A 23234-nucleotide genomic window follows, 5' to 3' on the forward strand; every position below is an offset into this window, starting at 1 on the left:
GGCAGCAACCTTTCCCAACTCATACTCTGAACTCTGCTTCAAGTTTTTGAATCTAGATTGAATCTTTGAGTAGGTGATGCTACTCCTAATTACTCCTTCCAATATGGATTTCCTCACCTGATTTCTAAACCCTTAAAATTGTTAGGGATGAAGGACAAGTTTGTTCTTGAATCAAGTACTAGCAGGTTTCTTTCTAGGGAACTGGGCCAGCAAAGGTAACTTCAGGTATTTGTTTAATCTCATCAAAACAGTTAACTACCTTTTTTTTTTTGTTTCTGGTTTTTTTGGGTGTGCAATGAGGCATCTTAGTTCTGGACCAGGGAGGGATTGAGCCCACGCCCTGAGCGCTGGGAGTGTGGAGTCTTAACCACCCAACCAGGGTAGTCCCACCATTTTCTTAATGAAAAGTTCTTGAGGGGCAACTTAGTATCAAGGAATATGTTGCCTGTACAGGTGAGGAGCACTTCTCATGATGGAGAAACTACCTTAACCAGTTAAAAGGAAGGAGAGTCAGCTGATAAGTTTCATCCTCACTGATGATTGGTTAGAAAATCATCTGAGATGAAGCTGTGTGAGCTGCGTGCCAAGTTGCTTAAGTCGTGGCTGGCTGCAAACATGCCTCTGTGGGATTCTCCAGGCAAGAGTAGGGTAGTGGGTTGCCAGGGGCTTTTCCCAACCCAGGGACAGAACCTGGCCTCCTGCATCAGCAGGTGGATTCTTGACTGCTAGTGCCATCTGAAGTTGCAAGGCTACAAAAGTGGTTTGAATTTGTTCTTTTTCTGATCAACTCATCTGAAGACAATATTTGGGTATACAAGGTAATAGCACTGGAAATAAGGCTGGTTAATCTTGTAGTGTGACCTTGAGGAAATGTAGATTTAACATTTTAAAGGTGAGAAACTAATAGCATCAACCTTAAAGGGCTGAATAATAAGGATTTCCAAGAATCTATGAACAGTCTTAACGCATGATAAATCATTCCGAGTTTGGATTAACAGAGAAAGCTCTTGTGAAACAAGAAACCAAACCTCAGCCCACTTCCGAAGATCTTTAAGCAAGCTGGGTAATAGGCTGTGAGAGGAAAAAATGCTTCTAAACAGAAACTCCGAATACTCAAAGACTTGCTTTATTATAGTACACATGGGATGGAACTGATGGGAGGGGGTGGATGATGTGGGCAACCACTGTCCTGATTAGCATCGGATGCCCATCCCGATGGCCATGAATGTGCCAAAGGTGCCGCCACTCTGCATCATGGTTTTTCCGATGCCGCCCATCAGCTCCCGACCCCGCATTCCGATCCTGAGGGAGGAGGAAACCAAGATGGGGCCACTTGGGAACAACAATACAGGGAGGAGCATTAACTGCCCCTTTCCAATTTATAATCAGGCACTGCTGAAGTCTGGCAGGACATTATTATCTCTTGCCACATGGAGTGAGTAATGCTAAGGAAAAAGGATCCACTAGGATCTCTAGGCAACTGACGAGTTTGTGGGAGGCAACAGAAGCAGTATAAAGTACAGAAACGGAAATCATTTTGGGGTGCTGGTTTTGCCTCCAGGGTATACATGATCCAATACAACATTTTTTAGATGGTCTCCTAGTGTTAACGATTGGGGGGTCAGACCTGGGGTCAAGAACTAAGTGCAGTTTACAGGCTGTGTCAAGTGTACAATGAGGCTCTTAACATTCACAGATAACAGGGCATTCAGCACTGTGACTGACAGTAAACAGTAAACGATAATTTACCAGGAACAATAGCGTCTTTTATGTGTAAAAACTATAGAGTGTAGAGTTTATCTGCTTAATTTCTACATCCTGTTCCCAGCTCAGTGAAATTAATCAAGTTTGTTTCGCCATGCGCCTAACAGGAGTAAAACAGAACAGCCATTAATTGAGCACTTAATATGTACCAGGTTCTCTGTCAAGTGTGGTCTGATCTGAGCTTAGAATTCTACATGATGTAGAGGTTTACTGACCTCATTTCTGCTTGAAACCCAGGCTCCAACTTGCCTAAGGTTACAGGATAAGGGTCAGAAAGCAGTCTGAATTAGAGCTCGTATTCTCAACCATTTAGATTATCATCTGTCCTCCCAGACTGAAGGTGATTAGGAAAACAGTCTCGTTCGTTACAGGGCAGCGACAGAATTGGAAAGTAGTAAGCTCTATTCGGGCTGTAGGCCGAGAGCTGTGGGCTGGGAAAATCAGGTAGTCCCCGGAAATCACCGCCCGCACCCCTCACCTGAGACAGGAAAAGGTGCCGAAGAGCGCCCCCGCCGCCATGCCCACGGCGCAACCCATCACGAAGCCCATCTTCACGCGGTCGAAGCAGCTTGGCTGGGACTGTCCATAGGGACCCACGGCCACCGGCATCTGCGGGGTTCGAAGGTTAGGGAAGTGTGGGCCTAGCCGCCAGCCCGAGACTCCAGCAGGGGCCAGAGGAGGTGAGCTAGGGAACCGGCCCAGGGGTTCTGGGAAATCCGAGAAAGAAAAGAAGGGTGTAGCCCGACTCCATCACCCACTGTGCGTTCGAGTCCCCGCGCCACGGTGCCCCCACCTCACCTCGCTCGTGGCTTCGGTCGCTCAGATCTACGTATTACACGGAACGCGAGCTGGAGCGCACTCGAGATCCGAGGAAGCGTTTCCGGGGCGCGGAGTAGTACTTCCGGGATCCTGTAGCTGAAGACTGTAGCCGCTTCGGGCGGGGGGCTCTGCCACCGGGACCATGCTGCTGCGAACCGCTTGGAGGCGGGTGGCCACGACCGCCCCCGCGGCTCCGGGGCCGAGGGCCAAGCCACCCACTCGGGGGCTGCGCCTGCGCGGTACGCTTGGGCCCCCGCTCGCTGCCACCTCCCTAGAGGCGCGGAACTTTCTCCTGGGCTAGGCGACTTACCTGCATATTCAGGAGCCTCCCTCTTCCGTTACCCAGACCCTCTGACCCTTCCTCTTGACTGGACCCCTCAGATTTTCTCATACCGGCGCTCTGAACCGTTGACTTCGCCGCATCCCAGCTCGGAACGCGAGCTGGGATGGAGGGGCACTTCACATCCTGCACCGCAGGCCCTCAGAGCCCTAAAATTCGGCCATCGGACCTCTCGTGACCCAATTGTAGAGATGCTAGTGGTCTAGCCACTAACTTTTGAAGATCTTACCTACCGTCTCCACGTTCCTTCTCAGGGGCTTTGCCCTTTTGGAGATTTCCTCACTCCAACGACGCAATTTGAATGTTGTCTCAACACCCCACCCTAAGAACCCTGTCTCTCTTCCTTACCTCTTTTTTACAGTTTGCTCAACTTTTCCGATGTTCTGTTTCCTTTTGCGTTGAGATTCGCTCAGCATCGCTTAAACTTTTGTCACCTCCGTCCAGCCTTTAAATTCTGTTGTTTGGGATGCCCTGTGTGCAGAGTTGCATCCTCTCTCACCTGGCCCCTCCTTTCCATTTTTTGTCAGGTATAGACCTTACTCCCCAGTCTGCTGTTGCCTCTGATGCAGCCACTGCTCTGGAGGCGGAGTCAGTGCTGCGACCTCTGTACATGGATGTGCAAGCTACGACTCCTCTGGTAAGGATGGAGGGGCAGCTTTCCTTGAGCTGTTTAGTGGAGTTATACTGTAGAAGTGGCAATGCACAGAAATGGCTGAATCCCTGTAGAAGTGAGAACCATTGAGCAGTGTGTGCTGGGAGAGCAATGAGCCAGGAGACTGGAGGCTTACATTGTAGTCCACTAGAAGTGTCTTTACTGCTTACTAGCTTTGATCTTGGTCAAATCACTTTATTGCTGGCACTTTCCTAGTAGTTAAAAGCATAGGCTCTGGAATTACCAGACCACTGCTTACTGTATGCATTTGGGCAAGAATTAAATAGATTAAAAGATATAAAGCAGCCCTTAGAATAGTGCCTGGAGCATGATGAGCACTGGAATATTAATGCATGTTTTCATCAACATCCTCTCCTAGATATCACATTGCTTGGCAGTGAAAACACCTACAGACACAACTGTCAGGAAAAAGCAGTGTTTGTAGATTATCTGAGGAGATGGTAGAATAATCTGATTTAAGACGGATTGGGAGGAGAGTGTATTAAGCTAATATTTGGTTAGAACCTGGGGGGATGGAAGAATGTTTGAGCCCTAATCTAGGCAGGGTCTGAAGGATTGGGGGTGTGTTGAGGCAGGTTGGGTAGGTCAGGTGGAGTGGGGCCCGAGTTAACTATGGGCTCAAGGAGACTGGTCTGTTCTGTTTTGTCCAGGACCCTCGGGTGCTTGATGCCATGCTCCCTTACCTAGTCAACTACTATGGAAACCCACACTCCCGGACACATGCTTATGGCTGGGAGAGTGAGGCTGCCATGGAATGTGCTCGCCAGGTTAGTACAGAGGACACTAGGAAGTTCTGATGTCAGAGGTTTCAGTGACCTGTGGGTGGCTTTTTTTTTTTTTTTTTTTGGGTAGCTGTGGGTGAAGGTGGAAATGGTTTGGGGCTCTCTCAGCAAGAGATTCAAAGAACAGGCCTTTGGAGTCCCTCTGAAGGCATTCGATTAGTTTCCACATTTCCTGGCTAACTGACCTTTGTTATCTTATTATCTGACTTCTCGAAGCTTCAGTTTCCTCACATTGAAAATGGAGGTTGAGGGGAGTTCAGCAGTTAAAATTCCGGGCTTTCACTCCTGGGGGTCTGGATTTGATCTCTGTTCAGGGAACTAGGATCCAGTAATCTGTGTGGCATGTCCAAAAGAAGATGGAGATTGTAGTAGTTCCTACTCCTTAAGGTTTTGGGGTGGATTAAATCAGACAATACTAGTGATATGTTTGTTGACATGATGCCTGTGCATACTAAGAACTCAGTAAGTGCTTTTTCAAAAACACCAAAGTTGTTATTAATTGGATCTGGGATGTAGTTGAATATATCCCTTTGTCTGATCCTAGTGGGTACAGAACTGCTTCTTGAGCAGTTGACAGATTGCGGTGGAGCTCTTCTTGCTCCAGACTGCTGTCTTAGTTGTCACCACAGCCCCATTCCTGCTGAGGAAACTGATGCTCCTTATTTCTACTTCTCGTCTTGACTTGCAGCAAGTAGCATCTCTGATTGGGGCTGATCCTCGTGAGATCATTTTCACTAGCGGTGCTACTGAATCCAACAACATAGCAATTAAGGTAAGAGAATCAGAAGGCATATCTGGGCTTTCCTGACCTGGGAGATGGTTTCCTGCCATCAATTAGGCTCATGTGTCTTTCCCAGTCACCCACTTTTATCATATCATGAAAAAAGACACAGGCACACCACCCTTTTTCTAATTTGTTGCTTCCTTCAGCCCTGTGTAGTTGACTCTATCTAAAGTTTGCTCCTGATGTACTGAATTCAGTCATGTAGTTGGATAGGAAAGGAGGTGGCTCTTGGGTCATCAACCACGTGGTGTCTGGGATGACAGCTACTTCAGAGGATAAATGGTGACTCAATCCTTTTCCCCATCCTTTAGATCTATTCACAATGAAGTCCAGAATACACTCATAATTGAATAGATTTCTCTGTTGCTTGTTACCAAGTTCACCCTTATATCTGATTTCAGGGCTGCCTTTTTCTCAGCCTTCCTTTTCTCTCCAGTGAGATCTGTTTGCAGCAAGTTCTTCCTGTTTCTTTAGATGTCCCTGTTTTTTAAGTCTTGGTTGCTGTGGTGCTGTCTGCAGATGTTTACTTAATCACCCGTTTTGAGATTAGTCACTCTGTCCTTGGGACGTCTTTGATGCTAACGAAAGTAAAATTCCTCTGTCAGTAATCATGTCAGTGTTTCATAGGACATAGTCATATTCCACTCTCAGTAATCATGTCAGTGTTTCATAGAACATAGTCATGCCTAACTGGGGCCTGGTTACCAGGGTCACTTGTGTAAATACCAAGGGGCTGATAAATTGTGGGCTGCTGTAGGTTCAGCGCTGGCTGTATCCCCTCTCATCGTGGTCTCTCACCTGTGTTGCCAGTATTGTTTTTTCTGACCTTGGACTCAGTGTAGGAGGCCTAGGCCTGGGCCAAGTTCCAGAGTCATCAGCACTCGCCGGATCCTGTTAACAGGAAAGTGTCCTTCCTTGGGACTGCAGAGACCGCAGAGCCGTGCATGTGGTCTCTTCAAAGATGAGGATGGTTTCTGGAATGGGGAGCATTTTCAAAACTTTGAAAATATTTGCTTTGAAAGTTTCCACAGATTCCCAGACCTCAAGGTCAAGGATTGCTAAGAGTGGTTGTGACCGTTTTTCCCCTTAGACTCCTGAATGGGTAGAGTAAATGTCTGTCTGCTGGTAGAGGATTCAACATTCTGGGTAACTGAGATAGGAGGAGGGGGAGGGAACTTTTAAATGTTTTCATGTTTATGTTCCTCGTCCCGAAGAACATTTTTATGTAGTCATAATTTTGGCCTAATTAATTTCATATTCTGCTTTTAATGTAGTCTCCTGGGAGGGGTGGGGTTGCAGATTTTATTTAATTTTTTTAAGGAATTCATGCATATGTAGTGAAATTTTCTTAAACTTATGGAAAGATTTATTTATTAATTTTTACCAGAGTATAGTTGCTTTACAATGTTGTGTTAGTGAAGTGAATCAGCTATAAGTACATATATATCCCCTCTTTTCTGGATTTCCTTCCCATTTAGGTCACCACAGAGTACTGAGTAGAGTTCCCTGAGCTATACAGTAGGTTCTTATTATATGGAAAAGTTGAAACTCAAGTGGAGATCTTCCATTTTCTTCTCCCTAGCAAACAGACCTCAAGTCTGTTTAGTATTGTTCCAGAAGACAAATTGTACACACATATGCGTTTGCTTTTAATAGTTTCACATTTTGTAGCATCCACATTTATTCTTCCATAGCCATTAATAACATATGCTATATTTTTCCATTTCAAACTCCATAATTTTTAATATACCTACATTATTTTTCATGGCGTTGTATTATTGCAGTTTACTATTTATTCCTCTATTGTTGGATTGTTTAATCTCTCCATTTTTTTAAGGATTGTGAATACAATGAAAGTATATTTTGTCTCTATAGCATCATCTATGCTTTGAAATATTTCCTTAAATTCCCAAAAGAGGAGTCACAGTAAAGACTGCTAATACAGCTTTTTAAAAAAATTTATTTTTTTTTAATTGAAGGATAGTTGCTTTGCAGAATCTTGTTAATACAGCTTTTAAGACATCTTTATAAATAATTCTCTGAAGAGTTTGTAGTGTAAGTACTGCCATCAGCAAGGAATGAGTGTATGAGTTTCATTTGTACATTGCCAGCTTCGGGTATCAGTATCACCATATTTGTATGTTTTGTTGTTTACATAGAAATAAAACATATATACCCTACCATGTGTAAAATAGATAGCTAGTTGGAAGCTACTGTTATAGCACGGGGAGCTCAGCTCCGTGCTCTGTGACCTAGAGGGGTAGGATGGGGGTGGAGTGGGAGGGAGCCTCTAGAGAGAGGGAATACATGAATGTTGTTGTTTAGTCTCTAAATTGTGTCTGACTCTTTGCAACCCCATGGACTGTAGTCTGCCACACTTCTGTGTCCATGGGATTTTCCAGACAAGATACTGGAGTGGGTTGCCATTTCCTTCTACAGGGGATCTTCTTGACCCAGGGATTAAACCCACTTCTTTTACATTGGCAGGCGTATTCTTTATCACTGAGCCACCAATTCCCTGCTGATTCATTTGTGGTACAGCAGAAACTATTACTAATACAACATTGTAAAACAGTTATCCTCCAATTAAAAAAAAAAGAAGTAAATGAGAAACACTTTTCCTGAGATACGAGGATAGGAATGTTTTCCGTTTTCCATCTATAATATAATAAAAAAATGTATTTGCTCTTTGTTCTCTGTTCCTAGCACAGGGCTTCAAAAACCCTTGTAGTTTCCTGAATACTAGGAATGTCTTTGTTATTCATAATAAGCCCCCTTGGACCATAATGTGTTTCTGGTGATGAAGTGACTCTTGGTGGGCCCTTAGATAGTTTTAAGATGCAGGCTGGTCACTCCAGAAGGACCAAGAAAATGTGATTAGAGGGTTGTAACTTTGATCTGGGGAAGAAAGAGGGTTGGAGATTGATTCTAGTCATATCACCAGTGATTTAATTGGTCACGCCTGTGTTATGAAACCCCTGTAAAAACTGGAAAACAAGGGGGAATTCCCTGGTGGTCCAGTGGCTGGGACTCCATGCTCCCAATGCAGGGGGCCCAAGTTCAATCCCTGGTCAGCAAACTAGGTCCCACAGGCCACAACCAAGACCCAGTACTGCCAAATAAATAAATAAAAATAAATATTAAAAAACAAAACAAAACTGGGAAACAAGAGTCAGAGGAGCTTCCAGGTTAGCTAACACGTTGTGCTGGCAGGTGGCATGCTTGACGCTCTTCGCTGCCTCAGACCTCATCCTGTGCAGCTCTTCCATTTGGCCATTCATGGGTTTTGTCTTCTGTGATAAAGCTATGATAGTAAGTGTAGTGTTTTCAGTGAATTCTGTGAATCATAGGGGATTGGGCTATGCATCACCAATTCAATGGACATGAGTTTGAACAAACTCCCTGAGATAGTGAAGGACAGGAAAGCTTGGAGTTTTGCAGTTCATGGTGTCAAAGTAGAGTCAGACTTGACTTAGTGATTAAACAACAACAACAAGGGGGCTGTGGGAAGTCTTTTATTTGTAGCCATCTGGGGAAATATGGAAGGGGGGCTTGTGACAGTTAGGCCTCACAGCTGGCATCTGAAGTGGAGGCAGTCCTGTGAGACTGAGGCACTTAACCTGTGGGATTTTCACTAATTGGGATAGTTAGCGTCAGAATTAAGTTGAATTATAAGACACACAGTTGTCAGAGAATTGATGTTGGACCATACTGCCCTTATCTACTTACTCCTTGCAACTAGGATGGAAATCACTGCTGTCTCTCTGAGTATATTCTTCTTTTTTCCACCACCACCAACTTCTAGGGAGTGGCCAGGTTCTATAGGTCCCGGAAAAAGCACTTGATCACCACGCAGACAGAACACAAATGTGTCTTGGACTCCTGCCGTTCACTGGAAGCTGAGGGCTTTAAAGTCACCTACCTCCCAGTGAAGAAGAGTGGGATCATTGACCTGAAGGTAAGAGGGCATGATAGGGGGAGCCTGGCTTCAATCTATGAAACTGTCTCTTTAGCCTCAGCTGGAGCTTGAAAAACTAGATGTAATGGTGAGGGAGGGCTTTAGAGAAATAGGTTTCTCAGTGGGACTCAGAGTATGTTCCCCTTGAGGGTGCACCATCTTCCTTTTGTCTGGAGGATTTGTTTCTCAGCTTAGTTGGTTCTTCCTGGTCTATGTGAGAGCCACTGACCATGTATGCAGGATGCCAGAGACTAACACTCACCATGGGAAAGCTTTGGCCTCCTTTACCCTTCACTGATGTTTCTCATCCTTCAAAAGGGTTGGTGTAGTTTTGTGAAGAATATTTCCCTTTGGGACCCATATATATTTTTTAAAAATTTTATTTATTGATTTATTAAATTTTGGTTGCGCTGGGTCTTTGTTGCCTTGTGTGGGTTCCCTGTAGTTGTGGTGCACAGGCTTCTCATTGTGGTGGCTTCTTTTGTTGTGGACGATGGGCCCTAGGTACATGGACTCAGTAGTTGCGGCACATGGGCTCAGTAGCTACAGCTCAAAGGCTCTAGAATGTGGGCTTAGAAGTTGTAGTGCACAGCTTAGTTGCCCTGAAGCACGTGGGATCTTCCTGGACCAGGAAAGTGAAGTCGCTCAGTCGTGTCCGACTCTTTGCGACCCCATGGACTGTAGCCCACCAGGCTCCTCTGGCCATGGGATTTTCCAGGCAGTAGTACTGGAGTGGGTTGCCATTTCCTTCTCGAATCCTTATCCCCTGCATTGGCGGGCAGATTTATATCCACTGTGCCAGGGAAGTCTGATTCACAATTTTCAAAAGGTGTATTCCATTTATAGTTATTACAAAATATTGGTTATATTCCCTGTGTTGTACAATATATCCTTACAGCTTATTTTATACAGTTTTTGCTTATTTTTATTTTGTTATTTTAAAAATTTTGGCTGTACCCTCTAGCATGTAGGATCTTAGTTCCTTAACCAGGGATCAAACCCACACCCCCTGCATTGGAATTCTTTAATCACTGGACTGCCTGGAAAGTCCCTTACTATTTTTATTCCAACAGGTTTTTGTTTTTGTTTTTGTTTTGCTACATCTTGAGGCATGTAGGTTCTCAGTTCCCTGATCAGGGATTGAGCCATTACCTTTATTTTATTTAATGGCTTTTTACTTCTTTGCTCTGTTGTTTGCCTATGTTGTATGCCTATTTTTCCACTAGGCTTAGCTTCTTGAACTTGAGGAGTGCATGTTTTCTGTATTTTCATTTCTCGTAATACTTAACATAATGTCTTTCTTTCACTCTGTACCATTTATTGTGTCATAGTGCCAGGCACTGAGGATAAAGGGATGAACAAGACAAGCCTAGTCTGTGCCTTCAGGGAGCTTATATTCTAGTGAAAGGACAGTTAACATGTAAAAAAATGTATAAATAATTATGAATTGGGATATATACTATAAAGGAAGGAAAGAAGAAGCTGAGAGAAATGAAACATTGAGAACTTCCATTAGACCAGTGTCAGGGAAAGCATCATAGATGTTGGGAGGTTGATTACTAGTTTCTTTAGGATAAATGTTTTCATCAGATGTGGTCCCTATGTCAGTGTTAATAGTAACCTTGTTTTTTATTGCTTATTTTGTTCTTTGCTGCTTACTCTGACAACCTTATGTAGGAAAGGCTCCCTCTTTTTTTATGAAGTTTTTAATTTTTAAATTATACATTCTCATGTAGTTGTCAGAAGTAATACAGACAGATTTCATGTATCCTTTAATCATTTCCCTTAATGATAACATCTAGCAAAAGTATAGTATAATATTACAACCAGGATATTGATGTTGATACAATCTACTGGTCTTGTTCTGATTTCCCTGGTTTTACTTGTACTCACTTGTGTGTGTGTGTGTTTAGTTCTATGCGTTCTAGTTTCATCACATGGGTAGGTTTATGTAACTGTCACCACAGTGATGCTTTATTTATTTATTTTTCCTAAATATGTATTTAGTTTTGGCTGCGCTGGGTCTTCATTGCTGCCTGGAGGCTTTCTCTAGTAGTGAGCAGGGGCTACTCTAGTTGCGCTGCATAGTCATCCCGTTGCAGTGGCTTCCCTGTTGCAGAGCACAGCCTCTGTGGTGTGCGGGCTTCCGTAGTTGGGATATGTGGGCTCAATATTTGTGGCTCGAGGACTCCAGAGAACAGACTCAGTAGTTGTGGTGCATGGGTTAGTTGCTCCATGGCATGTGTGATCCTCCTGGACCAGGGATTGAACCAGTGTCCCCTGCGTTGGATTCTTAACCACTGAACTACCAGGGAAGTCCCATGGTATTCTTTTAAAACCACTAATTTGATCACCATTTCTTTAATTTTGTCATTTCAGTAATGTTATGTAAATGAAATGTTAGTAATGTAGTATGTAACCTTTTGGGATTGGCTATTTTCACTTAGCATAAGTCTTGCTGCTGCTGCTGCTGCTGCTAACTTGCTTCAGTCGTGTCTGATTCTGTGTAACCCCATAGACAGGTCTTAGGCAAATTATTTAAGTTGTTGCCTGTCTCTGTAGTCTGTTCCTTTTTGTTGCCGAGTAGTATTCCACATAATGGAAGTACCACAGTTTCTTTAACCATTTCCCTATTGAAGGACCTCTGGGTTGTTTTTGGCTATTAAGAATAAAGCAGTCATGATCATTTATGGGTTTCTTATGTGAATTTAAGCTTACATTTCCCTGAGTTAATGCCCAAGAGTGCAGTTACTGGGTCATATGGTAATTTCATGTTCAGTTTTATAAGAAACCAAAGCTGCCAAACTGTTTTCCAGTGTGGTTGCACCATTTTATATTCCCGTCAATAGTGTATGAGTGATTCAGTTTCTTTGCATCCTAGCCAGCATTTTGTGTCATTGCTATTTTAATTTTACCCACTCTTGTAGGTGTGTAGTGAAAGGCCCCTTTTCACAACTAAGCTTGCTTACATTCTGAGTTAGAGAGGACTCTGTTCATACTATATGGTCTTTTTACTCCTGATATTCTTAGGAACTAGAGGCTGCCATCCAGCCAGATACCAGCCTGGTCTCAGTCATGACTGTAAACAATGAAATTGGAGTCAAGCAGCCCATTAAGGAAATAGGTAAGTATCATGGGTGGGCTTCCCTGGTGGCTCAGACAGTAAAGCATCTGCCTGCAATGCGGGAGACCTGGGTTTGATTCCTGGGTTGGGAAGATCCCCTGGAGAAGGAAATGGCAATCCACTCCAGCACTCTTGCCTGGAAAATCCCATGGATGGAGGAGCCTGGTAGGCTACAGTCCATGGGGTCACAAAGAGTCGGACACGACTGAGCGACTTCACTTTCTTTCTATGGGTGGACCCTGACGCTTGCCCGCCACTGGGATCCATCTGAGGAGCAGGACTGGACTAGGAGCTGAAACACTATATAGAATGCAGGAAGGAAACCGAGGGAAAGAGGGCTTCAGTTCCTTGTTCACAGACATATTGTAAATGGCACAGCTGGTATTTGAACCCAGGTCTAATACCACTTGAGCTTTCCAGATGGTGCAGTGGTAAAGAATCTGCCTGCCAGTTCAAGAGACGCAAGAGCCTTGGGTTCGACCCCTGGGTTGAGAAGATCCCCTGGAGGAAGAAATGGCAACTCATTGCAGTATTCTTGCCAGGAAAATCCCATGGACAGAGATGCCTGGGGGGGCTACAGTCCATGTGGTCATAAGAGAGTTGGACACGACTGAGCACACCTGCATTGCACTGCACTGCTGTCCTTTTCATCTTACTGCAGTTGGTGCAGAAAGCAAAACAAAGAACTTCCACCTGTTTTTCTCTTCCTCTTTTAACTTTTTCGTTTTAGAACATCTGTTTACTGTGCTCATTTGGAGCCAGAGACCGACACCCTGTAGCTTCTTAGGTATATTAGCAAATAGATCTATTAAATTTTGCTTCTTTTAAATCAATAAGGATCTAAAAGTTAATCTGATATATTGAAAGGCCAGTGTTAATGAGGTAGGAAGAGTCTTATGAATCAGAATATTGGGTGCGTTTTGATTTAATGCTTTGTGCTTTTTTTTGACCACCATAACTTTTATTTATTTTATTATTTATATAAGTTAGACTATAATTGCTTTACAATGTTGTGTTAGTTTCTGCTGTACAATGAAGTGAATCGGTTGTATGCTTACATATGATCCCCTCTTTCTGGGACCTCCCTTCCACGCCCCTCCCCGCCAACCATCCCACCCATCTAGGTCATCACAGAGCACCAAGCTGAGCTTCTTGTACTTTACATTGGTTCCCGCTAGCTATCTGTTTTACAGATGGTAGTGTATATGTGTCAATCCTAATCTCTCAATTAATGCACATTATGTGGAATCTAGGAAAATGGTACAGAGGAACCTATTTCCAGGCTAGGAGTAGAGATGCAGGCATAGAGAATGGATGTGTGCACTTGCCCTTATTTATTCTAATCAAGGACACTAGAGCTGAGAATGAGAGAGAGAGAGAGAGAGAGAAGTGATTTACGATGTGGCTAGGGCCAATACCAGATGTAATTTTGCCTCAGAACTCATAGTATATTATAGGACCACTGCCCGGTTACTTCCTAACATTGTGCTCTGGTTCTTCCCCTCTGTTGTTTTCTCAGGGCAGATTTGCAGTTCCAGAAAGGTGTATTTCCATACCGATGCAGCCCAGGCTGTTGGAAAAATCCCACTTGACGTCAATGACATGAAAATTGATCTCATGAGCATCAGTGGCCACAAAATCTATGGTCCCAAAGGTACTAGCCCCTCCTAGGTTTCCTCCTCTCTGCACCACCCAACAAACCCTTTGACAGGTGTTCCTGGGATTCATTTGGGACTGTCATTGCTCTCAGAGGAAGAGTGCTCTGCAGAATGCAGGTGTCATTTAATAATAGCCAGGAACACTTGCCTATTTGCAGATTCTAGCAGTTACTATAAGCAGTCCATCCTTCACTGGTCTCTTTAAAAAATCCTTTCATGTAGATATTAATTTGGTTGAGGAACAAAGGTTTTGTCAAATTAGGTTTTATCAAATTAGCTTGATAAGTCCAGTTATCTTGTCTAGTCAACTATGATTTGCAGATCAATATTCTTTTTTTTTTTTTTTTTTGACTGTGTGGCATGTGGGATTATAGTTCCTTGACCAGGGATTGAACCCATGGCCCCTGAAGTGGAAGCCTGAAGTCCTAACCACTGGACCTCCAGGGAAGTCTCAGATCAATATTCTTTGAGTCCTTTATTCCCTCGTGTTTTGCTTTAGCCTTAGGGGAAGAGTGTATGGGCTTTTATGTGTTTGGGTGTTTGTTCCTAGCTTTATTAGTCTTTGCTCCTGTTAATCTCTCAAGGTACTTGTCTGTGCACTATGGTCCTATTATCATAGGAATATTTTCCAGCTGGAGTTCTGCCTTTGCATGCCAGCCTTTGGGAAGAGACTGTTGTCCTCTGTTTTACGGAGGTAGCCATCCAAAATGAACAGCTCTTCCTCTCTTTCGTGAATGAGGGCCTGGGGTGATTGGTTATGCCAGTATGCTTTCTGTGTCTGCAGGGTGTGTTATCTGGATGGACACCCTGTTGGAAAAGGTGTGATAGTTCCTGAAAGTATATAAGATGGCTTCTTCTAAAGGAGCAGTCCCCAGCCTTTTTGGCAGCAGGGACCAGTTTCATGGAAGACAATTTTTCCATGGACCAGGGATCGGGGTAGGATGGTTTCAGGATCCAAGTACGTTACATTTAATGTGCACTTTGTTTCTGTTATTATTACATCAGTTCCACCTCAGATCATCAGACATTAGATCCCGGAGGTTGTGCTTCCAGAGGTTGTAAAGAGTGTGTTTTTAAGTTAATTGTTTTTAAAAGCTCAACAGTCATTCTGCTGCTGCTGCTGCTAAGTCACTTCAGTCGTTTCTGACTCTATGCCACCCCATAGACGGCAGCCCACCAGGCTCCCCCATCCCTGGGATTCTCCAGGCAAGAACACTGGAGTGGATTGCCATTTCCTTCTCCCAACAGTCATTCTATCTTGAACTAAAGTGGGCTTATTGGCTTTTATTGTAGATAAATCTGTTTTGATAGAACTAATTAACTCATATTGAGCAGAAGTTCTGTTCAGCACTTAAATGTATGCAGGTATCCCTCACTATCCAAACTCTTGCTTTTTGAACTCAGAATCTAAATAGATTTAGATGACATGGTAGCCCTCACTCTCCAGATGTAGTGTCTGAGCCCTTACTCTCTGAACTTGGGAACTGCAGAGACTCAGATAGTGTCAGATACTTGAATATGATTTTATTTTAATGGGGAAATGGAATATGTCTTAATAAACGCAGTTTGGTACATCCTGCATTAGTGTCCCCCCAACACTTTTTATTTTGAAAATTTTGGAGCTTACAGAAAAGTTGAAAGAATTTTTTGACCCCTTTGGAAAGTGATATTTTGTTTCATCTGCCTTTTCCTTTTTCTCTTTTTTTGTAACAAACTTTGTTTCCCAGGGGTTGGTGCCATCTACATTCGCCGGCGGCCCCGTGTGCGTGTGGAGGCCCTGCAGAGTGGAGGGGGGCAGGAGCGGGGTATGCGGTCCGGGACAGTACCCACACCCTTGGTGGTGGGGCTGGGGGCTGCGTGTGAGGTGGCACAGCAAGAGATGGAGGTATGGGGAAAGCAGTTCCCTCCCACAAACTCTTCCCCTGTGCTGGGTCTCCTGTTTAGCAGCTTCTTGGGATGACTGGGTCAGATCTTTGCCAGAAGAGGTGGTTTACAAAAACCGTCTTTCTCTGGTGCTGCTGGCATCCTGTTCTGAGGGAGGCAGCGGCGTTGTTGTTTAGTCACTCAGTCGTGTCCAACCCTTTGTGATCCCTTGCGCCGTAGCCCATCAGGTTCCTCGTCCATGGGATTTCCCAGGCAGGCATACTGGAGCGGCTTGCCATTTCCTTCTCTAGGGGATCTTCCTGACCCAGGATCAAACCCGCATCTCCTGCATTGTAGGCGGATTCTTTACCGCTGGGCCACCTGGGAAGCCCTGAGGGAGGTCTTATGGGCTCCAAATTCCAGGCCCTTTACTGGAACCATGTGTCCAGTATTTGAGCACCTCTGTGCTCAGTGCTGTGGATACAGTGGTCTCCATGACACAAGACCATAGGTGGTTAAATGCACAGTCACTTCTGGGCCCAGGGTAGGGTTCCTCATCCTTTATGTCTCTGAGCTGTTAATGGTCAGTATGCTTAGTCCTCCCTTGCCTGCTCCTCAGTATGACCACAAGCGAATCTCAAAGTTAGCTGAGCGACTGATACAGAAGATAATGAAGAGCCTCCCAGATGTGGTGATGAATGGGGATCCTGAGCACCATTACCCAGGTATGGTCGTGCCCATTCTGTCCCCGCCTGGAAGAGCCTGAGACTCTGAGCCTCCTCTCACAGTAATTCTCTCTTTCAGGCTGTATCAACCTCTCCTTTGCGTATGTGGAAGGGGAGAGTCTGTTGATGGCACTTAAGGATGTTGCCTTATCCTCAGGGAGGTGAGTTGGACTGGATAGGCAGGGTCTGTGGCAGGACCAGGTAGTCTGGCTTTAAATGTTGGGTTAATAAGCTTCCCATTGTGGAGATGACACGCACAGGAGCTTTTGGTTGAGAATAAAAGTCATTTTGTAAGCACCTATTTTTAGCCAGTTGGGCACAGGCTAAAGTTTGCCACCTTTGGAGGGCTTCCTGTGATAGAGTTTTGTGCCTTTTGTGGTCCCAGGAGATGCCTGTATCTGTTCTAATGTTATTCTAGTAGTTCTGTTATAGCCCTCTAGAATTCAACAATGTTCCAGAAGATACCAAGTGTTTAGCTGCTGTCTAGGCTGCTACAGATGATGCATTTGGTTGTAGGGAAGTGATCCCATGGCTCTCTGCCACTTCTTGTTACACTCAGCGCATGTGGTATCACACTCTGTCATGCTTTGGCTGTGTCCTTGCTCATGGAAGGAGCTCGATCCACATACTAGAAGGTGCAAGCAGCATCTGTCTCTTTAGCTCTGTCAAATGAGAATGTCTCTTTTGTCGTGATATGACTTCAGGGCCCTGGGGGTAGGAACAAGACTGGGGGTTTGTGGCCAGAAGCAGACTGGATGCTGAACTGAGCAAAGCTCTGTGTCTTTCTCCTCAGTGCCTGCACCTCTGCATCCCTGGAGCCCTCTTACGTCCTTCGAGCAATTGGCACTGATGAGGATTTAGCTCACTCTTCTATCAGGTTAGTCAACTGAGCTGCAGCATTTATGAAAGGTGTGCACTTTTATATTATTCATCTCCTGTTAGAGTCTTCCTCAGTCTAGGTTTTTTTGTTTTGTTTTGTTTTTTTGCTCAGGGTCTCAGTTGTGGAATGCAGGGTCTTAATTATGGCATGTGGGATCTAGTTCCCTGACCAGGGATAGAGCCCAAGCCCCCTGCATTGGGAGTACAAAGTCTTAGCTGCTGGACCAATCTAGGGAAGTACCCAATCTAGTTTTTCTTATCCCTTCTTCATTCTTCACGAGTCTCTCGAGCAGTGGTTCTCAGACTTCACTGACTGTCACCTGGGAAGTTTGTGAATGATGAAGAGGTCTGAATGCTGCACTCAGAGATTCTGATTTGCTAGGTTTGGAGAAATAGGAAACTTCTTCTTGGATGATTCTCAGGTGACCCACAGACCATGTTTGGAGAAACTGTCCTCCAGGGAGTGGACTGTGTCTCTCCATGTCTTTTGTGGAGTAGAGCCTCATGGGTCTTTGCTGAGTGAATTTACCCTGGTGCCACAGGTCTGATACGGAGTTCTCCTCTTTGTCTTTTTCAGGTTTGGCATTGGCCGCTTTACCACAGAGGAGGAAGTGGACTACACAGTGGAGAAGTGCATCCACCACGTGAAGCGTCTTCGAGAAATGAGGCATGCACTCTTGTTCCAGAGACCCTTCGGAAGAAACTGCAGTGCTAGCTCCTTTCTTGTCCTCAAGCTGTGTATTCACCCTGCCAGTAGCCAAAGTTTGAAACTCCTTGGCTTTCAGGATTTAGAGGAAGTCCTAAGGCAGGAAAGTGGATTTTCTTGGCTACTTGTCAGAAAATGAAAAGGTGTCTTTAAAAACTAAAGAACCACGTAAATTCAGATTTTTTTTCATTATTTTATTTTATTAATTTATTTATTTGGCCTTGAGGCTTGCAGGATCTTAGTTCCCTGACCAGAATCGAACCTGTGCCCCCTGCAGTGGAAGCACAGAGTCCTAACCACTGGACCTCCAAGGAATTCCCCGTCATTTTATTGATAATATTAATCATTGTCTTGCAGCCATATCAGTACAGAATTCATGACTTGTAGACTAAGTTTAGGAAAACTCTATAAGATAGGGATTCTTAATTTGGGTTCTATGGCTAAACTTCAGGATAACCCTGAAATTGTATGCTAAGCGTTTTACAGTTGCGCATTTTCTTTGGAAGAAAGTCCATAGTTTTCATCAGATACTCAAAAGGTTAGGAACTTTTACTTAAGAGTTTTCTTTGCAAAGATGCTTACAAAGGTCAAGAGATCCTTTACCAACCAGCTGCTGCTCGGGGTCTCCTAATAGTCATAGAGCTCTATGTTCATGGGAACATAAAGGCCTTGGGAATTCTTCAGAACTCTGTTCTGGTTCAGTTTGACTTTCAAGATTTTCTTGATCTAGTTGGCAAGAGTGTGGTAGTTCAGGTACATACTGCTTTCCTTTGTGAGCTCCCCAGGTCTTTCTGGGCTTTGGATTTTCCTTCACAGAGTCTGGTTGTATTGCTTAAATATCTATAGCTTGCTTAGCTTTGTTAGGCTCAGGATTCCTCCTTGGCTTGGCTCTCTTGTACTGTCACTTGGCACACTCAGGAGGCATTTCTACTGACTATGCTGCCAAGTGAGACATTCCTCATAACTGTGTGTTTTCAGCATCTTCACCCTATTCCTTCTGATGCCTTGCAAACAATTTCAACTTCATCCCATTAGCCCTCAGCCAGAGTTTTATTTTGTGAGCCTGTGATATTAAGTCACCTTCCCTAAAGAGAAGGCTAACATCAAAGAGTTTTACTGCTGCTGCTAAGTCACTTCAGTCGTGTCCAACTCTGTGCGACCCCATAGACAGCAGCCCACCAGGCTCCCCCATCCCTGGGATTCTCTACGAAAGAACACTGGAGTGGGTTGCCATTTCCTTCTCCAGTGCATAAAAGTGAAAAGTGAAAGTGAAGTTGCTCAGTCCTGTCTGACTCTTAGCGACCCCATGGACTGCAGCCTACCAGGCTCCTCTGTCCATGGGATTTTCCAGGCAAGAGTACTGGAGTGGGGTGCCCAAAAATGTCAAATAGAAAGGTGCTGGGGGACTTCCCTGATGGTCCAGTGGTTAACACTCTGTGCTTCCACTGCAGGGGACACAGATTTGATATCTGGTTGGGAAATTATGATCCCAGAATACCATGTGGTACAGCCAAAAAAAAAAAAAAAAAAAACGTGTGCTTGGAATGCATAGTGTAATGGAGAGAGATAAACCAAAAATAGAATGAAATTGGGTAGCATAAAGTTAACTGGAGAACTCCAAATCAAAACCCTATGGTTGTAACACACTGAAGTAATATCTGGTCTGGGAACGTTATCTAAGGCATTCAAGGTGATCAGAGTTTAGCAGAGATCTCTCAGCAGCTGTTCTTGTATGAAATGGGATGCCCAAGTCCAAGACTCAGAAGATCCTTTTGAATTGGAGCTGGGGATGTTGGAAATAGAGTCACCTCTGAGGAGATGAATCTTGTGGGAATTGGATAATGGTGATACATATCCAGGTGATTTAGGGCCAAGTTCTGTTTCTGAGAAGCAGAGCAAAACCAAGAAGCAGGTGCTGAAAAGTCCATTTGTGTTGGGGGTTAGTAGAGAGGCTGAAACTTGCTGCTTGCACTTGTTCCAGGGGTCTTGGTTCTCCCAGGGAAACTGTGTCCATAGCCTCTCACATGTGGCTTGAGAGCTTCATGAATATAACCACACTTGACCCTCTTGGAGTAGCCTCATTGGAGCTGAGCCTGGGGTACCTAGTTATTAATGTTGGCAGCTGGGGAGAGGCTAGAGCTGACAAGGACTTTCTCAGACAGCTGAGAAAGACTTGATAACCTCTTGTTTTGGGGTTATCAGGGTAGGAGGTAGAAGAGAGACAAGAACAGATGGAGGCAAGTTAGGGCTCAGTGCTATCTGCTTCCTAAGCCTTCACTCATCCAAATACCTCTTCTCTTTGGCAGCCCTCTCTGGGAGATGGTGCAGGATGGCATTGACCTCAAGAGCATCAAGTGGACCCAACACTAGAAGAGTGGGCCTCTAAATTTGTGCTGGCCTGGCTCCTCCTGCCTCATCAACTCATGCGCAGCCAGGCATTTCGTTACCCCCAGTGGCTGCTCCATGTTCAAACCAGAACTGGTGTAGCCACCTGACTTCAGCATTGGCCTGCCTCTAAGACAGAAACATGAGAAAATGGTCTTTCTCCGGCCTCAGCTCCTTTGGTGGGGAACATTCCCCATTTCTTTCCAGGAATCCTTCTCTGGTCTTATAGTGAGTGGATGTTCTCATCCTGAACCAGGAGGGACATTTGCTATGAGTTGCTGCTGGACACATCAGTATCCTTCGTGGAGAGAGCCAGAGGAACTGCAAAAACGCTCTTTGTTCAGGGACCCTGATACCCTAGGTGGACATTTGAGTTGTTGCTTACCGCTGCTGAAAGAGACTGACTTCTTCAGATAGAAGCATAAACATCTATGACTTCATCTTTTTGTGGCTCCAAAGGCTACCTCTTCATATCGTCTATAGACTGAACTGCAAGTTTCTTAGAAGGCTTGTCTCTGTGTTCTTGTCCTTCTTTTCTTTTGACCTAATGGAGCTAGAAATATCTATATGACTGACTCTACCTAGTCTTGTAGTAATTTATGTTTCTTTTTTTAAAAAAAAAAAGTTAATTTGCAGATTAGAGGAATAAAATCATCTTCCTGTATTTATTCTATGACTTTATCAGAGGCTCAAGGAGAATTCCTGGAGAAGGAAATGGCAACCCACTCCAGGGTTCTTGCCTGGAAAATCCCAGGGTCGGGGGAGTCTTGTGGGCTGCCGTCTCTGGGGTCGCACAGAGTCGGACACGACTGAAGCGACTGAGCAGCAGCAGCAAGGAGAATTCCAAGCCTGGGAATCATGGGGTGGACTACTTCTTGATGTTGACAGATGAATCTGCTTGCTTATTTCTTTAGTCAGCAATTATTTGGGTGCCTGACATTATTCTGGGTATTTGGGATACACTAGTTAACAATACCAAAAAGTACTCTCGGTGAACTTTCATTCTAGTAGACAGAAAGAAAATAAGGATTAAATAAGGCTATTATTATAGACTGTGATGAGTGCTGTGGCAGAAATTGAGTGGTAGAGAAAGTAACAGGGAAAGAACCTACCATGCTGGGTATACCAGGAAGGCTTTTTTTGAGGAGGTGTTAATTAAGCACAAACATGATTTCTAGCCATCAAAAGAAGTCGGGATTGGTGAGGAATAAGAAGGAACAGTAAGAGCAAAGGGCCTGAGGCATGTAAAAGCATGGTGTTTGAGAAACAGAGGTCAAAACAGCCAGAGTAGAGTTTTGCGATTTATGGGTCTGAAACCATAAGTGGGAGGTTACCAGCATTAAAAGGGGTGAGAAAGAAATTTTATTAGAGTACATCACATGTAAATATTTAAAAATTTTACTGAAGTATAGTTGATTTAAAATGTTACATTAATTGTTGCTGAAGAGCAAAGTTACTCAGTTATATGTATTTTCATATTTTCCATTATGGTTTATCACAGGACATTGAGTATAGTTCCCTGTGAAATTCAGTAGGACCTTGTTGTTTATCCATCCTGTGTATATAGTAGTTTGTATCTGCTAATCCCAAATACCTGATCTTTTCCTTCCCTACTTGCCTCCCCTTGGCACCTGCAATTCTGTTCTCTGTATCTTCCTCTAGTCTACAATAGGTGGTCAAGATGACATATATGTCCTGCCAGTTCAGATTGAAAGCCACTGTGAGTCCTCTGAATTCTCAAATAAAATTGGTGGGTTCCTGACTAAAAGATCTGAATTTAGTTTCGACTTATGACAAGTCAGACATAGGAAAGGAGAAATGAACTGAAACAATGTCCATTTCTCCATCGGCCATCTCAAGGAGAAGCAAAAGATTTTCAGGGAGTTGAGGGTGTTCTTGAGGGGAATCTTAGTTTCTGACCAGGGATCAAACCCCTGCATGCATGGCCAAAAAAAAAAAAAAAAATTCAACATATGGGTACAAGTATCTTTCTGAATTATAATTTTACTTGGTTATATGCCCAATACTGGGACACTGGATCATTTGACAACTCTAGTTTTAGTTTTCTGAGGAAGTTCCATACTGTTTTCCGTAACGGCTGCACCAATTTACACTCCCACCAACAGTATAGCATGTATGTTAAGTATCTTATTTTTATCACACATTTTAATGAGTTTACAGGTTACAAATATATTTCTCATGTGAGTGATACTCAAAGTTTGAAGGCCACTAGGCTAAAGTATGGTAAATGCAGACAAACGAGAAGGAGGAGATGGAATTAATAGTTTTTTGAATAAATTGTTTTATTTTGAATAATCTTAGATTTAGAGAAATGTTGCAAAGATAGTATAGAGTTGCATGTCTATCACCCAATTTCCTCTAATTTTTAAAATCTTACATAAAACTACGATGTCAAAACTAAGAGACTGACATCTGTATATCAGTATTAACTAAACTTCAGATTTCATTCAGATTTCACCAGTTTCCCCACTAATGTCCTTTTTCTACTCCAGGATTCAATCTGGGTACCACGTTGTATTTAGTAGATTTTGTTCTTAACGCACTGCATTTTACCTGCAAAAAGTATATATAATGAAGTATCAGTTCAGTCGCTCAGTTGTATCTGACTTTGCGACCCCATGAACCGCAGCACGCCAGGTCTCCCCGTCCATCACCAACTCCCGGAGTCCACCCAAACCCATGTCCATTGTGTTGGTGATGCCATCCAACCATCTCATCCACTGTCGTCCCCTTCTCCTCCTGCCCTCAATCTT

The 23234-nt window shown here is 44.0% G+C and overlaps 2 protein-coding genes across 3 annotated transcripts; one reads left to right on the top strand and one right to left on the bottom strand.

Annotated features, from left to right (window-relative positions):
• Positions 1-1104: 1104 nt before the first annotated feature.
• On the bottom strand, positions 1105-3198 carry ROMO1 (reactive oxygen species modulator 1). 2 transcript variants are annotated; one of them, XM_040247445.1, is made up of 4 exons: positions 3157-3198; positions 2563-3072; positions 2243-2373; positions 1105-1302 (listed from the first exon to the last, which is right to left on the bottom strand). In XM_040247445.1, the coding sequence occupies exons 3-4, from the start codon at positions 2371-2373 to the stop codon at positions 1194-1196; spliced, it is 240 nt and encodes a 79-aa protein (XP_040103379.1). In that variant the 5' UTR covers positions 2563-3072; positions 3157-3198; the 3' UTR covers positions 1105-1193. The 2 variants fall into 2 exon arrangements, with proteins under 2 accessions (XP_040103379.1, XP_040103380.1); XM_040247446.1 differs by lacking the exon at positions 3157-3198 and having other exon boundaries at positions 1111-1302; positions 2243-2471; positions 2563-2769.
• Positions 2657-22228, top strand: NFS1 (NFS1 cysteine desulfurase). Its single transcript, XM_040247444.1, has 13 exons — positions 2657-2822; positions 3451-3560; positions 4247-4363; positions 5067-5150; positions 8968-9120; positions 12151-12244; positions 13764-13898; positions 15630-15787; positions 16385-16490; positions 16570-16651; positions 17284-17367; positions 17947-18036; positions 20382-22228. Exons 1-13 carry the CDS (start codon positions 2726-2728, stop codon positions 20443-20445), a joined length of 1374 nt encoding a protein of 457 aa, XP_040103378.1. The 5' UTR covers positions 2657-2725; the 3' UTR covers positions 20446-22228.
• Positions 22229-23234: the final 1006 nt, after the last annotated feature.

The sequence above is a fragment of the Oryx dammah genome, unplaced genomic scaffold, assembly GCF_014754425.2.
Source record: "Oryx dammah isolate SB20612 unplaced genomic scaffold, SCBI_Odam_1.1 HiC_scaffold_10, whole genome shotgun sequence".
Lineage (NCBI taxonomy): Eukaryota > Metazoa > Chordata > Mammalia > Artiodactyla > Bovidae > Oryx > Oryx dammah.

What these genes read in the sequence shown, in the direction of transcription:
- ROMO1 (XM_040247445.1), bottom strand. Translation starts at nt 2,373, where the DNA reads ATGCCGGTGGCCGTGGGTCCCTATGGACAGTCCCAGCCAAGCTGCTTC. An exon ending in GGCACCTTTTCCTGTCTCAG is followed by an intron (nt 1,303 to 2,242) that starts GTGAGGGGTGCG and finishes CTCCTCCCTCAG; the next exon opens with GATCGGAATGCGGGGTCGGG.
- NFS1 (XM_040247444.1), top strand. Translation starts at nt 2,726, where the DNA reads ATGCTGCTGCGAACCGCTTGGAGGCGGGTGGCCACGACCGCCCCCGCG. An exon ending in TGCAAGCTACGACTCCTCTG is followed by an intron (nt 3,561 to 4,246) that starts GTAAGGATGGAG and finishes TGTTTTGTCCAG; the next exon opens with GACCCTCGGGTGCTTGATGC. An exon ending in AAGCGTCTTCGAGAAATGAG is followed by an intron (nt 18,037 to 20,381) that starts GCATGCACTCTT and finishes TCTCTTTGGCAG; the next exon opens with CCCTCTCTGGGAGATGGTGC.